We start from the raw sequence: 15,734 nt of genomic DNA, 5'->3' as shown, positions 1-15,734 counted from the left end.
ATTGAGTCACTGGTCTGAACAAGTATGGTAATGAGTGTTTTCTTATGGCACACAAGCCAATGTTCTTTTGTTTACTTCTTTCTTTATGTAGCAGCATCACTGATGCTGAAATACTGGCTCAACTTTAAGAATCGGGTGTGTTTATTAATTTGTCCTTCTCCCTTTGTAGGCTGAATACTTGGGGCAGGTAGGAGGGATTTGTGTGTTTTCTGGTGTATTCTAGGACTGACATGGCACTTTACAAACAACAAATTCCTGATTTTGCCACAGCCCTCTGAATTGTTATATGTGATTATCCTCACTGCACCGAAGGAAAAAGTCATAGAATGGTTAGGGCCTACATTTTCAAATGTGCTTTGTATAAAGTTAAGTACCTAAATCCATGCCTTTGAATGAGATGCCTAATTCTGGGCGCCCAAGTTTTAAATGTTTCTCCTATGTGACTTGACCATGGCCAAAAAGGGAGATGGTGTCAGAGCTGGGAATGGTCCCTCACTCAGTCTACTAGAGTGACTCTCACAAAAGTAGCTTCCTCTTCTTGTGACCAGAGATCACAGAACACGCTGGCTGAAGGACAGGGGAAGTGGCTCAGTGCAGACAGACAGCTGGTAGGGAGTTTGTAGCAGACTTAGTGCCCACAGTAGTATCTTCCCCTACAACACTACAACTCGTTTTATATCCTGTCAAAAATCAAGTTATTTAAGACTATATTTTTCTGGATCCCAAAGGCCAGTCCCTGGGTGGCTGTGTGGAAACTGTCAATAACCTGTGTACACAGGCAAGTGGGAATTGGTTGAAAAATCTATTTTTCTCTATGAAAAATTGTGAATGGAAAATCTATATTTGAAATTTGTTAAATTTTTCAGGATAACAAAAAATGAAATTTTCATCTAGATTCAGATTGAAATTTTCATTTCAATTTGGTTCTTGAAAATGTTTTCCAAATTTCTAAATTTTACTTTTTTTTTTTTGTCGTCTACCCTTCCCCCCCCTGTTTTTGCCGTTAAATGCAGTGGAAATGGATAATGTTTAGGATATCCCTCTGCCCCCATTTTTTCCTATTTCCCTTTCCTTTTCTTTCCCCACTCTCTGGCTGTTCTAAACTTTGCCAGCTTTGCAACTTTAAAAGTTGAAGAAAACTTTGAAAAGTTAGAGTGACATTTTTCCTTTTGCCATTCTGTAACTTTTCCAAAGATGGAGAAGTTTTGAAAAAATTAGAGTGGAAAAAAGAAAAGAAAGAGGAAAAAGTGAAAAATCCAACGTCCATTGGATATTATTTATTTTATTGCAGAGGCAAAAAAAGAAAGGAAAAAAGGCAGAGAAGGGGGAAATATGAAATTTTAAGATTTCAAACTTTTTTCTTTTTTCAAAAAGCAAAAATTTAAGAATGAAACAAATTTTCATGTTGTTTCAAAACTCCCATAGAAGAATTTAACAAAATAGAACATTTTCCTGCAAAAGCATATTGTTTTTGACAAAACCCCAGTTTTCACTAGGAACATTTTGATGACCTCTATGTTTACGCTCCCACCTTAGTGATCAGTTTGCACCGGTTAAATTTTCATAACTTTTCACAAGGAAAGGGGCTGGAACATACATTAAAAAAAAAAAAAAAAAAAAAGAAGTGGTGATTCACCTTTGCATTTGTTAGCTCCCCAAAGTAGGGCTCGGGGGACATGGGCATGAGTTTTGCTGGGCTGAGAAGGCTGTCTATACCACATTATATTAGTGAACCGTGGAAGATGACAAGTCATAGAAAGATCTCCTCAGAAACAATTAACTGAAGCTTCCTCACCATCCACATGGGTACCATAGGGATGTTATCTTGTGATAGCAACGGTAGCCCAGGCTGTATTGGCATAACCACGCTATCTGGTCAGGTTTGATCACTGCAGCCAAATCTTGTGCCCCCCATTATGTCTTTATGTTGTGAGTGTATTGCATCAAAATCCCTATTTAGGGTCATGTCAAGCAAATCTGGGATCCCTGGCAAAGCCATTCAATTAGGGTCTGAACCAAAGCCAGCTGATGTCAGTGGAGTCTTTCTATTCAGGTCAATGGGTTTTGGATTGGGGTCCTAGTGGCCACAAGACTTGTGATGCAGAATGTAACCCTACTTGGAAGTGGATGAAACTTTTCAATGGATGGACTAGGAACCTGCAATGTGCCTCCAATCAGCCTTAAAAAAGAGAAGGAGATGACATTGAGTCCCGTAGGTGTGCAAGACCTAAGCCATGCTCTGGTGGAGGCGCCCCTTCTATTTACCCAGCCACACAAGAGGCTACAGCAGTCAGTGATTATTTTATCCTGTGACCAGACCATTTCAGCAGATAGGGTAATGTCCCAGTAGACTGCTCATTCAGGAAGGTGCAACTCTTCTGTTGGGAAGAGCAGTGTCTGGGATAGAAAAGGGGATGGAACTTTGGTTAAAAAAACAACCACCACCAAACACCAGGAGTTTGGCCAGTTTGCTCATCCCTAGTTTAGTGAGACTTAATTTTCAAGGCAGTATTTAGTGACCTTGTGGGACTACAGCATCCATTAGGAAAGCTATAGAAAATTAATGGACTTTGACAAGCACTTACAAAGCATTCTCTTTATAGTCTGAAAAGATGGTCGCAATATAATGACAAAGACAGGCAGATAATCACGCTGAACAGGAAAAGGAAACATAAACCCTTTAAAAAAATCTTTAAGATTCCAACTTAGCAACATACTGGGCTTGATTCATAGCTATTTCTCCAGTTTTAGGCTGCTGTGACTCCACTGGCAGGATACAGACTAATACCTATAAGGATGTAAAGGACAAAGGACTCAGTTAAAAATAACCATGGTTAATATCAGAAAGAATTAAAACATTTATTGGGCATAAATATATTACATATACACTACAGATACAGTTAAGTCTTACATACATAGCGTAGTATCTGCAAAATCTATACATTAAAATAGATATGGCAGTTTTAATACAATGCATATGAAATAGTCTAAAATTTACAATACAAGAAAACATGATTATTTTTCTCTTAACGTTGAAAAGCTTGGAATGTATGTTCCTGTAGTGAGGTAAAAACATTTTTATTTTTTTTTTCAATTTAAAGAATTGTGCAAGGATAATGGTCATACACATTCAGTTAGGGCACTTTTCAATTGTGACATTGAATACTGAACTACTGAAGCCAACAAAACAGGATTAGAAAACTACAACATTTCAAGTTCATAAAGAAAAAGGCAGATAATATAAAAATGTTTCTTTCCGTTTTTAATATATTTTAAATACTTATTTTTTCCTTTTTTTATTTTAATTTATTTTTACAATTTCTTGGAGCGCACAGGGTTTTTGGGTTTGGTTCACATGACTGATATTTATTGGGCCAGGGAAAGGATATAAAGACATACAGGGAACTACAAAGCATCAGTAAATTGTTGTAATCATTGATAATGGAAGTAGAAACGGGAATGGTTTAAAATCTGTAACACTTTATGGTTACATTAAAATGGATTATAATGGTATTACTAGGATTATAATGAATTATAATGGCAGTATATACAAAGTAAATACTGATGTCAAATTAACGTAATATGGGCCTGATCCAACTTGCATAGAAGACTTTTTCCATTAACTTCAATAGGAGTTGGATTGGGCTCTTTGATTAGTGTGATTATAATGGATACCAAATGAATTAGAAAGGCTTAAAGTGTTACAGATTTTTGTTCTCCACACCTTTGCTCACTGCTTTTAAAACTGCTCCATACTTTCAAACTTGCAGAAGAGAAATTATCTAAAGCAAGTTTTATTTATTACAGTATTTTTAAAAAAACACACCAGGCTTAGATTTTGTAGCAGCACTGCGAAAACAGTATTCCAAAAATTCAAAAAGGGAATCTATTCAAATCTGTGGGTTTTCAAACTACAGATGATTTTTCACCGTTTTAAAAAATATATCTTCCCCCCCATTGAAGACAGCTGTGTATGCTTTGCTCACAAAATAGATGCAAGATCACAAAGTTTCATATCACAAATAAATTTAAATAAAATGTAAATAAATTTGACAAGCCATGACTTTGGCAAAAACAAAAACTTATATTTAGCTCAATGCCATCCGTTTGCAAGGCTAAATTAAACTAATTATAGTCAATAACAAAATACAGAACATTTGTAATATTTGCTACATCTAGAGAGGCACATGGAATAATTCATTAATCTTAGCACTTTCTTTCAAGAGATGATTATGTTTTTTGGATACATGTAAACGTTTCAATCACTGATAACCTTTTTGTTTTTTGGCATTTTAATGCACTAGATGCTCCCATCTTTAAAAACACATGAAAATGTAAGAAGGTTAATAATACTAGGAATGCTGCCAGGTAAAAAGTTGACCTAAAGTACAACAGTATAAAACAGACAAAACATAACATGCTACAAGGGAGAAAAAAAAATTAGTACATAAGTACACTTCTTTATTATTTATTTATTTATTTATTTTACAATAAATAAAAGATTGCACTGTAATTGGCATTTAAAGTACTGGATGCAGTATATTGTATAAATAAACCTAAAACAAAAATAATGTTGGCTTCCCCATTACTTTGGTTAAGGGAATATTATGCTAATATAGGACACTGCATCTTAGATAACGTAGAGAGAGCACAAAACAGCTATGACAAAAGCAAAACCAAGTAGCAAAAATATACAAAAATAAGAGGAAGGGATATACATTGTGTATCTGTTGCACCCTTTTGGAATTGATTTGCACCTCCAGCTTGTTACTGTCCCTGAGGTACGCACACATTGTTGACTTCAATATAAATAATCCAATGATTCGGGAGTTAAAAATCTAGTATTTTGATGGATTAACACACGTATGTGTGGGCCACTGCTGTAAGAAGAGAAATGATACATTCGGATAACTACTCTGGCTTTTGCAACATATCAAATATTTTGATTGACTCTGTGATAAGAATAATGTAGGCATCAATTGAAGGTACTTAAATTAACTGACCTCATTTTTGATACTCCCCAAGACAGGTCTATAAAATGGATCTTCCTCCAAATGTGACTGATTGACTGTAAAGTTGTTTACATTGAGTGTAAATCTTACATAATCAGTAGAGGCAGTAAGCTGTCACCAGCTCTAATCTTATAAATCAGGCTGAACAAAATAGAATATAATAAATCTATTGATTAAAAGTAGTTATATACACACACACACACACACACAACAACAAACAAAGGTAAAGCAGCTTTCCAACAGCTGAACATGGGAATAACTAACTATTGCACAATGCCCTCTTACTTAAAGTTACTGCTACGAATCAAAATGCTTAAAAAAAATCTATAATGCTTCATAATTTATATGCAGTTTGATTATCTGATTTCTTATACAGGCAGTTCATAGTGTTGTAACCATAGAAATAACAGATAATTAAAAAAGTTTTAGATTGCAGTACATTGTTTTGATTTAAATGCACTAAGCAGTTAAAATAATTGAGTGTACATTTTATCTTGGAAAAAAAATGGGACAAATGTATTGTAGTGAATAAATCATAGGTAACATTGGTAATACTGGTCGGTGAAAGACTGTTACTGTTGACTAACACTGCATTCTAGACTTATTACTATACACACTTGTGATTAATGTTTACAGATACAGAAGAGACAAAATAAGTGACTGAGGATTATAATTTACTAAATTGTAACATATATGAAAGACTATAAGGACTTCAGTGGGGGGAAAAAAAAAATCAAAACCAAACCAACCAAACAAAAAACATAAAGGCAAATTGATTGCAATTTCGAAACTTTGAAGGAAAAAAATCTTGCTTTTGGTATCTGGGTTGCTTATTTCTCCAGTTTGACCTCTTCCTAGTTTTGAATTTCAAAAAGGTGCACCAAAACACGGATTTATCTTTTTCCTAGCTAGAACTGTAAAAATAAGAGAAGTATATAAAATGTATGGTAGAACAAAAAGATTTCAAGGAATATCTGAATAAATGTGTGGATTATAATGCGTAGCATTAGTTAAATTTATACCTCAAACTTTCACTGGATTCTCTACTTCATAAAGAAGTATTGTAATATAAAGGCAAATAAAATTGACAAAGTTGCAAAGCCAATAACAATGAGGGCTGCAAACTGTTCATCAGTAGGCATCATGCTCTTTATCTTAGGATCATCTATGCGTCCCAATTCCCCTGTAAGCATGATCTCCCTTCGTTGGAGCATAAAGGCAACAGACGGGCTGAAAGGTCCACTAAGTTCCTGTGAGGTATCCAAGCATCGGCGACATACGCAGACACGGAATCGGTAGTCTGTGTTGGTCTGAAGGCCTGAGATTTGGAATGTTGTCTCATCTCCCTTGTATACCTGCAAAACAAATTAAAATTCACAATCAAATTTAAAAATCAATGGACAGTCATGTGCCAAAGATTTTTTTTCTTATCAACACCATTCATAAATAGCATTATGCTATCCTTTACAGAACATCATTTGTGAGAAATTTAGATTTTAAATACTCAATTTACTACTTCATAATCTAAATAGTGATATAGGCATTTTATGAAACCAACTGCCTGATCCTGCATTACATACATAGCTACAAGTTGCAATGAAGTGCTGGAGAGTTTTGGTTCTGCAAGGATTTGGCATCAGACCTTTAAAGCAAACCATTAAATCTAAGTCCTTTCAGGAAACATCCAAACTAATTTTAGGGAAAGATCTTAGTATGTCACAAGCAGTCAAAGAATCCAGAATGTGGAGTCGAGAGGATTGTATAATAGATGGTCAAATATGGCAATTCTCCATATTCAGTACTTGTGAACATACACTGAACACACAGAGAAAGACAAAAACAAAGGCAGGAAAGACTTCAAGCAATTAGTCCATCTCAGGAGGCAAAACTTTCTGAACATTTTGGTGGTTCAGTAAATAATATAAACAACATTAACGTTATGCTGTATCAGCATAACAATATAAATACAGACTTGGGGCCAAATTCTGCCGTATGTTGCATTCCGCTCACAGGTCTGAGGGCAATATTTGGCCAACAAATGGAGAAAACCTGCAAAATCATGTTACTGGAAGGCAATTTTAGAATAATCCGAAACTAGTTACAAGTTTTGTTTCGATGCAACTTATTTTTCAATTGCTTTCTTCATATTTCCCTTAAGAGCTATGGCCTATAATTTTACAATTTTACAGTAGTAGCAGTAGTCCATAAATGGCTCTAGCCTTTTATATATATATAAAAAGGATAAGATGTTTATTAGAACAGCGTACACAAAGTGTTGGGAGTTTATGGATTGCTCAAAGCTAACAGTTACTTTTCGACAGAGAGATTCATTTCCTCTTTAATGATAGTCACCAAACACTAGCATATGTGAGTAAAATATATTGGTTTTTATAGATGACAGGTGAAATCACTCTTCCAAGATTACCTACAGTATGAGTCATGGTCAGAAATAAAATCTTACGATCTCCAAAAAAGAAACAAAGGGCCAGAAAGAAAACTGTTTCTTGAAATATGTATGACATCCTGAGAGTGGGAAAACAAAGTACACAAAGCATGTGGATTACTATAGTTGATATACTATACTTAGAAGTTCAGAAAGATCACACACGAAAGCAAAAGTAAGCAGTCATGGGATAAGATGGAAGGTCCTCTCATGGATGAGTAACAGGTTAAAAGTAGTAAACAAAGGGTAGGAATAAATGGTCAGTTTTCACAATGGAAAGAGATAACTAGCAGGTACCAGGACCTCGGCCGTTCAACATATTCATTAATGTTCTGGAAAAGGGGACAAACAATGAGGTAGATGATACTAAATTACTCAAAATAGTTAAATCCAAAGCTGACTGATAAAGAGTTTCTCACAAAAACTGGTTTGTTCAGTAACAAAATGGCAGATGAAATTCAACGTTGATAAGTGCAAAGTAATGCACACTGGAAAATATAATCCCAACTATACATATAAAATGATGGTCTAAATTAGGTGTTACCACTCATGAAAGAGATCTTGGAGTCATTGTGGAGAGTTCTTTGCAAACATCTGCTCAGTGTGCTGTGGCAGTCAAAAAAGCTAACAGAATGTTAGGAACCAGTAGGAAAGGGATAGATAATAAGACAAAAAAATATCATAATGCCACTAAATAAATCCATGGTGCCTTTATGACTGTGTGAAGTTCTGGTTGTCCCATCTCAAAAAAGATATATTAGAATTGGAAAGAGTACAGATAAGGGCAACAAAAAATGATTAAGGTATGGAACAGCTTCTATATGAGGAGAGATTAAAAAAGATTTGGACTGGTCATCTTAGAAAAGACACGACTAAGGGGAGATATGATAGAATGATATGAATGGTGTGGAGAAAAAGTGTTACTTATTCCTTCACATAATACAAGACCAGAGGTCACTCAATGAAATTAATAGGGGTTAAAACAAACATACGGAAGTATTTTTTCACACAACACACAGTCAACCTATGGAACTCATTGCCAGGGGATGTTGCAAATACCGAAAGTATAACTGGGTTAAAAAAAGAATTAAATATGTTCACAGAGGATAGGTCCATCAATAGCCATTAACCAAGATGCTCCAGGGACGCAACCCCATGCTCCAGGTGTCCCTAAACCCCCCACTGCCAGAAGTTGGGATTGGACAACATGGGGTGGCTGTTTTGTTCACTCCTTCTGAAGCATCTGGCACTAGCCACTGTAGGAAGATAGATGCTGGGCTAGATGGACCATTGGTCTTACACAGTACGGCGATTCTTATGTAAAGTTCCTCTTGGTTGCATTTTATCCAATGTTTAATGTATCCAAAACTTAACCTATTAATGGTAATAACATTTAGAGAATTTATGATTCAGTGAGTATGAATCAGAGTAAATGGGAGAAAATATGAATCTGAATAAATAACGGGGAGTGCATGTTGAGATTTAAGTGGAAAAAGTGAAATGGAGTTAATGTTAATCCTGCAAACACATAACCATTGACAACAGTTTATGTAGCAAAGGATTCTTAAGGTTGGTATTTTATTGAACACTGAAATGCAAAACAATGTGTTGCATGCCACAAAAGCCTCCTGTGCAAAAACTAGACTGCCTCCATCTCTTCAGGGGTTGAAGATCTTCTCTTGCATTTTGGTGTTTAATCAGTTTTTAATTTTCCCACAGCAGGAATGGAAGACTGAAGAGAGGCTCCATTCACTTGAATGGGAGAGTTCTGGTTTATAAATGGGAAACAAAAGAGAAATTAAAACTGAGCTGACAGAAAATTTCTTATATGTAGATCTAGAAAACAAAATACAACATCGCACATCCAAATATAAGGAATAGCTCAAATGAATAGCAATTGAACACACAGATAACTCTGTGCCTTCTTTTCTGTTAAGCTGGGTGCCTTTACAAAGCTTAAATTGAAATAGACATTCAAGCCCTCAATAATGGACCAATCATCATGTTCTCCCATGCATTTTACACCTCAGCCAGGAAATCAGTATTTCATTACTTGTGAAGGCTTGGGTCAAGACATGCGATGGATTTTTAATGTCTCTAAGCCAGCTACAATCTTTCCATATACACTATTGATGAGGTTCATTTTGAAGAGCAATACTACTTGGCTCCAAAAGATAAATAAAAAAATAAAACATATAAACTAAGACTCATATTCTCCCCCTATTTCATGTATTCAACATTCATGGAGAGTTTGGCATCAAAGCAATAGGTAGAATATAATCCTTAACACACGTAAAACTGTCAAAAATTCCAGTACTATATAACATATTTTCTTACCATAAATCTCCATGATTCACCTGTCTTCTCTTGTCATACTGGTGATCTTTCCTTGTCTTCCCACGCCCAAAAAAGAACTTAGCCATTAGGGTCAATGTGCTATGCAACAGAAGGTGCCAACATGTGCAAACGTAACTGTCTGTAGAAATAACCTGATGACTGAAATTCCTATATGCAAGTGCATGTCACTCTTTTTAGGTGTCTTCCCTTTTATATTAACTAGTCATTGCTCCATATGGTCAAATAACCATCCTGTTACTAATGGCAGGTGGGCTGAAGTACCTGCCTGCTTACCTCTCCATGCCATATGATTTGGGTAGATAGTGCTTCAACCTACACACAAATATAAGCTGTCAAACAATGAAAAAGAAATAGAAATCTGAAGAGGAAACGTAGCTTAAATGAGTAGTTAAAGGAGGTTAACTTGCTTAGGAAATCCCACCCTTAGAATGTATCTATCCATTTATCGATCTTAGATACACCTCTACTCCGATATAACACGACCCGATATAACATGAATTCAGATATAATGTGGTAAAGCAGTGCTCCGGAGGGGGGGGGGGAGGCTGCTGCGCACTCAGGCTGATCAAAGCAAGTTCGATATAACGTGGTTTCACCTACAATGCGGTAAGATTTTTTGGCTCCCGAGGACAGCGTTATATCGGGGTAGAGGTGTACTTACATCCTTTGTCCCCCTTAACGTAGTATCTGAGAACCTCACAATTTTTAATATACGGATACTTACTAAACCTCTTTGAATAATCTATGCCATCAGGACTGCCATTTTATTTATTTATTTCCATTTTAAGAAACATAAACAATGCCCCTCCCAGGTCTCCAGCCACCCTTGCCATAAATTAACTTTCTTGCTGTCACAACAAGCACTCCTAAAACAAAATGAAAACCTAGAAAAACCCAAATAAGAAATCTACTTAAATAGGAAGCTTACATTTAAATAATGTTAGGGTGGGGATATATACAAACAATCCTCATATTGTTCAAAAAGTTAGTTGGGTAAATTGATGATGTTACCTATTTTCCTGTAAGGATGTTACAACCTAAGATAACTGGGAAGTTAAATACAGTTAAATCACAGCTAGAGAAAGATTTAGATCTTCATTACGGGGTAATAAATATAGATGACCAAGAAAGTTCAATTAAGCTATCTAAATGATGACACTTCTTAGAATCAGACCAGAGACTCAGAAGTGAGACAAGAGTGATTTTAAAGAAGGATTAAAAACAGTTTGAAACTCAGCGCTGACCAAGAGTGATGAAGACAAATAGCTACAACTCTTTTTCATTAGAGACAGCAGGTCAGTCCTCAGCTCATGTAAACTGGCATGGATCCAATGATTTCAATGGTAGGTGAGTTCAATGAAGCTATGCTGATTGGCATCCGCTGAGGATCTGGCCCAGTAAGGACAATAACAGGGGGAAATGGCAACTTTGGTCGTTGAACAAGAAAAGGAAATAGGCAGCTTGTTCAAGAAGTTTAGTTAAAATCTAACGGAACCAGCAATTATAAATTGTGGTGTATAATGCAAATACTAATGAGCAAGTTCACCAGCTTAACAATCAACATCTTAGAGCATGTGGGAAAACGGAAAATAAAAACTGCACTAAAATAAATTTAAGAAATGTTTTGGTTAATATTTCTCTCTCATACTCTTCTAAGAGAGGAAGGAAGCCCCCTAACTGAGGTTCAGTTCCTTGCTCTGCCACACACTTCCTGTGCGACCTCACACAAATCACTCTTTGTGCTTCCATTCCCTATCTGTAAAATGGGGCTACTAGCACTGCTCTACCTCACTGGGGGTGTTGTGAGGATAAATATATTAAACATTGTGAAGCACTACAGTTATGGGGGCCATGTAAGCACCTAAGACTTACTGTAGACCCTTCATATGTGGTTGTACAGCACCTAGCACAAGGAAGCCCCAATCTTCGGGATCCTAGGTACCACCACAATATACGTATTTAATAATAATAATAAAAATCTGAGTAGGTACTCATATGATCCCCATCACTGTAGCATCTTCTGGGTCTGTGTTGATTCTAGCTATACATGAGCTGCCTATCAAAACATGCATGCTTTGTATCCTCTCTTAGCAATGGGTAGGCAATTATTATTGTGTACACCATTCATACCTGGCTGCAGCAGCTGCTTCATTCACACCTGGCTGCAGGGGCAACCCTTGAGTCATTACACAGACAAATATCCCACTGATGTCAATGGAAGTTCATCTTCATTACAGCTCCAGGACCGGGCAAGGTCAATACAGAGTTTCACTGCTCTAAATCAGGGGTTCTCAAACTTCATTGCACCATGACCCCCTTCTGACAACAAAAATTACCACACGACCCCAGGAGGAGGGACTGAAACCTGACCCCCGCTGCCCTGGGCTGGAGGGCCAAAGCTGAAGCCCAAAGGCTTCAGCCCCAGGCAGGGGGCCTGTAACCTGAGCCTGTCACCAGGGCTGAAGCCATCGGGCTTTGGCTTCAGCTCTAGGTGGTAGGGCTCAGGCTTCAGCTTTGGCCCTAGGCCCCAGCAAGTCTAACGCCAGCACTGGCGACCCCATTAAAACAGGGTCCCAACCCACAGTTTGAGACTTGCTGCTCTAAGCAGAGAAGAAATCATTTTGTTTGACAGTTCTCTGGGCTGGGGCATCTCTCTCTGGAACAGGCTAAATGGATCACTGAATTGACGTTTATTTTATATAGAAGCAGAGGTGGATTAAGGTTTCTTGGGGCCCTGGGCTGGAGCAAGTGGGGAGCCCCCCACCCTTTCCGACTGTGGTCCTACCCCTATTCTGCCCTTCCTGCCTGTGGCCCTGCCCATGGCCCCACCCCATTCTGCTCCTTCTCCTGCCCCGTTCCACACATGGTCAGCCCCATTCCCCTCCCTCCCCCACTGTGGCCCCGCAATGTTCACTGGCTCTCTCCCCCGCCCACAGTGGTACCTGTGCTGCCAGTGGCGGTAGGGACAGGACTGCTCTGGTGTTGCTGCAATTGTCTCCCTGCTGGGGCTGCTGCTGCCCAGGGAATGCCACATGCTGGGCTCCTGTTTCCCCCTGCCCATTCCCGTATCCCTTTCTCCTCCCCGTCCTCTTCCTTTCTCCTCACCGACCCCTTGCCCTGCCCCCCACACGGTTGTAGAGGAAAAAGGTGGGCACTAGGACCCAGGAAGCAGAAGGCAGGGGAAAAACTGCTCAGTCTGCTCCCCACTAGCTGAAACATGCCAGGGGAGGGGCCTTCGCAGAAATAGGGGGGAGTGGTGCGTGACACCCCTCCCCTCATCCCTCACCCCCAGCCTCCCTTTGTTTGGGAGGGAAATGCCCTCCCTGCACCCTCCCAAACTACACCTATATGCCTGGGGCTGCAGCTAGGGTCAGGCGCTGGAGCGTTTCCCACCACCCGGCGCTCCTGCCGACGAGCAGGGTCGGATGCAGGGGTGCCCATTTTTACGGGGCCACTGGGCATGGGCCTTGTCGGCCCAGTGGCAAATCCGCCACTGTATAGAAGCAGGAGTTGCTATTTGGGAGCTTGGGAACATAATACAAGTGTGCTGAGCTCTTCTGCTGGACCCCTCTCTGAAGCTAGCACCACAGCAAGTTGTTGTTATTATTTGTATTACAGTAGCACCTAGAAGCCCTAGTCATGGTGCAGGACCCCACTGTGCTAGGTGCTGTACAAACATGGAACAAATCCCTGCCCCATGAGACTTATAATCTATGTACATCATACACATGCTGCTGGATCCTTCCGTGACATTTGATACTACTGATCAGCAGCAATCAGACTGAACTCAAAGGGTTTGCGGGCAACTTTTTCCCCACCTCGATAGCCCCTACCAGGAAAGTTCAATCCTGGTCATATAATAAAACGAGTCCCCCTGTTCTCCTATGAAGGAACAGGTTGTTAAGTACTGGGCACTAATGCTGCCAAATTGAAATGCGCCTGATATAAGTGTACGAGAAGCACAACGTGGCCTTAGTGAGAATGAGGCTTATTGTGAATAGTAGGCGTGATTCTCATTATTACTAAAGCCACTTTACACTGACAGAGAGATGTGAATGATACCCAATATTTCCAATACTTTCATGTCTCCTTCCAAGCCTGTGCAATGCCCTTACTGTGGAATCTCCCACTGAAATGAACAGCTTTGAAGGACCTATCAAGTAATGTATTAAAATAAGAAAAAAATAGTTTATGCTGCTCATCAAGTTATTTTCTTTTGTGTATATGTCTGTTTTTTTCTTTCTTGGTAATATTTAATTACTCTGATCCTCCGCGAGGAAAACAGAGATACAGAATGCTATCCTGGTGATTGGAAAGCAGGCTAAGGCATTACATTAGCGAGTTAGGTTCTCTCCTTAGCTTTCTTATTTCCACCAGCAGAGGGACTGAATCACTCCAGATGGCATCTTCACATCCGTCTCCTGTTGGGAATGCTTCCAGATTTTTGAAGACGCTTGGAGGTTTTGGATTTTTTTCATACATAGATTTGCCCCAGGGAGTAATCTCTATGCATGAGGCAAACCTGCAAAGAAGTAGTGGGAGCCCTCCACTTTATCTTCCTGCACAGCTGAACTACTCCTGAGCCCAGTTTCCTGTGCATTGCATGTTTTATACTTGTAGTGAACATTTACCCATATCAATGCACTGGAAATGAAGGGGAACGTAATGAATATGTCGATCGCAAATGATTCTGATTAGAACAACAAAATTTGCCTGTAATTTACTAGCTATGCCACTTGTAACAATTTAAATATTTTACTTTTATTTACAGTATATTTAATTAACTTAGATGCCATTATATAACAGACTTTCGACAGCACTGACAAGAGAGCTTTAGGCAGGGTAATTTTATTTAGGTGGTAGCATGCAAAGGTGCATTTGAGAGAATATACTGTGTATTTTCTATTCTTATTAAAATAACACAGAGTGAGTGGTGGAGTGGCACAGAACTGTCAATCTTCCCAAACTCTCACCAACACTTTTTATGCTTAAACTTTTTCTTTAGAAGAGAGATGAAAAACAATTTAATACTCTTAAAACGTTCATTTTTTAATCAAACACCAAATTCACTTCAAATAGTTCTATATAGGCTTTTATGTATCTATAAAAGATACACACACACACACACACACTCTCTCTCTCTCTCTCTCTGCACTTAATATTTAGATCCTGATACGGGCTACTTTAAAGACAGTCTCTCAGATACCATAATGATGGCATGGTATGAGAACACAGAAAAATAGGAAAGACTCCCATTGGGAACACTAAGCCAGTCAAGAGTATTTTAGTGTTAAAATACAATACAGGCGGATAACATATACGTATACACAACACATACACCATGCACAGGGAATCTTATTAACATTGCAAAATCAAGCATCCGGAAGTTAGGAAATACCACGATTAAGGGTGGCCATTTAACCTTAATTTGGCCCTTTTATTCATATGCATGATACATGCTATTTTTTCCTACATGACCCCTGCCTGCCTCATTTAGCGCACAATGGATGGTGCTCACTGAATGGAGGAAGGTAGTATAGTGGATTAGGGAGTTATCTGTAGGATCTCTGAGCCTGTGAGAAATGCTAATGTGAGATACCAGGGCAGTGCACACTCAACACTACAGAATGTTGAGGGGTTTTAGCATGCTGCCAAAAGCAAGCTGTAGCTTGCAAACTATTGATGAGAAATGGCAACGGTCAGATCTGAACAGAGTTTCATGAGGCCAGAAAATAGTACCTTTATCAGATAGTACCTTGGTTCTTGAAAACTGTAAGAATTTTTTATAATGGAAATTCTAAAGGTAACCTTAACATTGGGGTCGTTGCTACTCCCCCACAATTATGACAAGTATATTTAATTAGCAAAAAAATGCTCAGAAGAGGAGAATCTGATTTAGAATCCTTATATAGAAAACATTC

General features: G+C 38.4%; 1 protein-coding gene across 2 annotated transcripts in view; it reads right to left on the bottom strand.

The window, feature by feature from the left end:
- Nucleotides 1-2,834: 2,834 nt before the first annotated feature.
- FNDC3B (fibronectin type III domain containing 3B) overlaps nt 2,835-15,734 on the bottom strand; it is a 371,221-nt gene continuing 358,321 nt past the window's right edge. Inside the window, exon 26 of one of the 2 annotated variants that reach the window (XM_054039465.1) lies at nt 2,835-6,367. In XM_054039465.1, the coding sequence (XP_053895440.1) occupies nt 6,056-6,367 (312 nt within the window). In that variant the 3' untranslated portion in view covers nt 2,835-6,055. Of the gene's footprint in view, nt 6,368-9,000; nt 9,224-15,734 lie in introns of those variants that run through there. The other variant, XM_054039466.1, reaches the window with a different exon arrangement.

This window comes from Malaclemys terrapin, chromosome 9, assembly GCF_027887155.1.
Source record: "Malaclemys terrapin pileata isolate rMalTer1 chromosome 9, rMalTer1.hap1, whole genome shotgun sequence".
Lineage (NCBI taxonomy): Eukaryota > Metazoa > Chordata > Testudines > Emydidae > Malaclemys > Malaclemys terrapin.
Note: the sequence above shows the minus strand (reverse complement) of the source record. Positions and strands in the feature narration are given on the sequence as shown.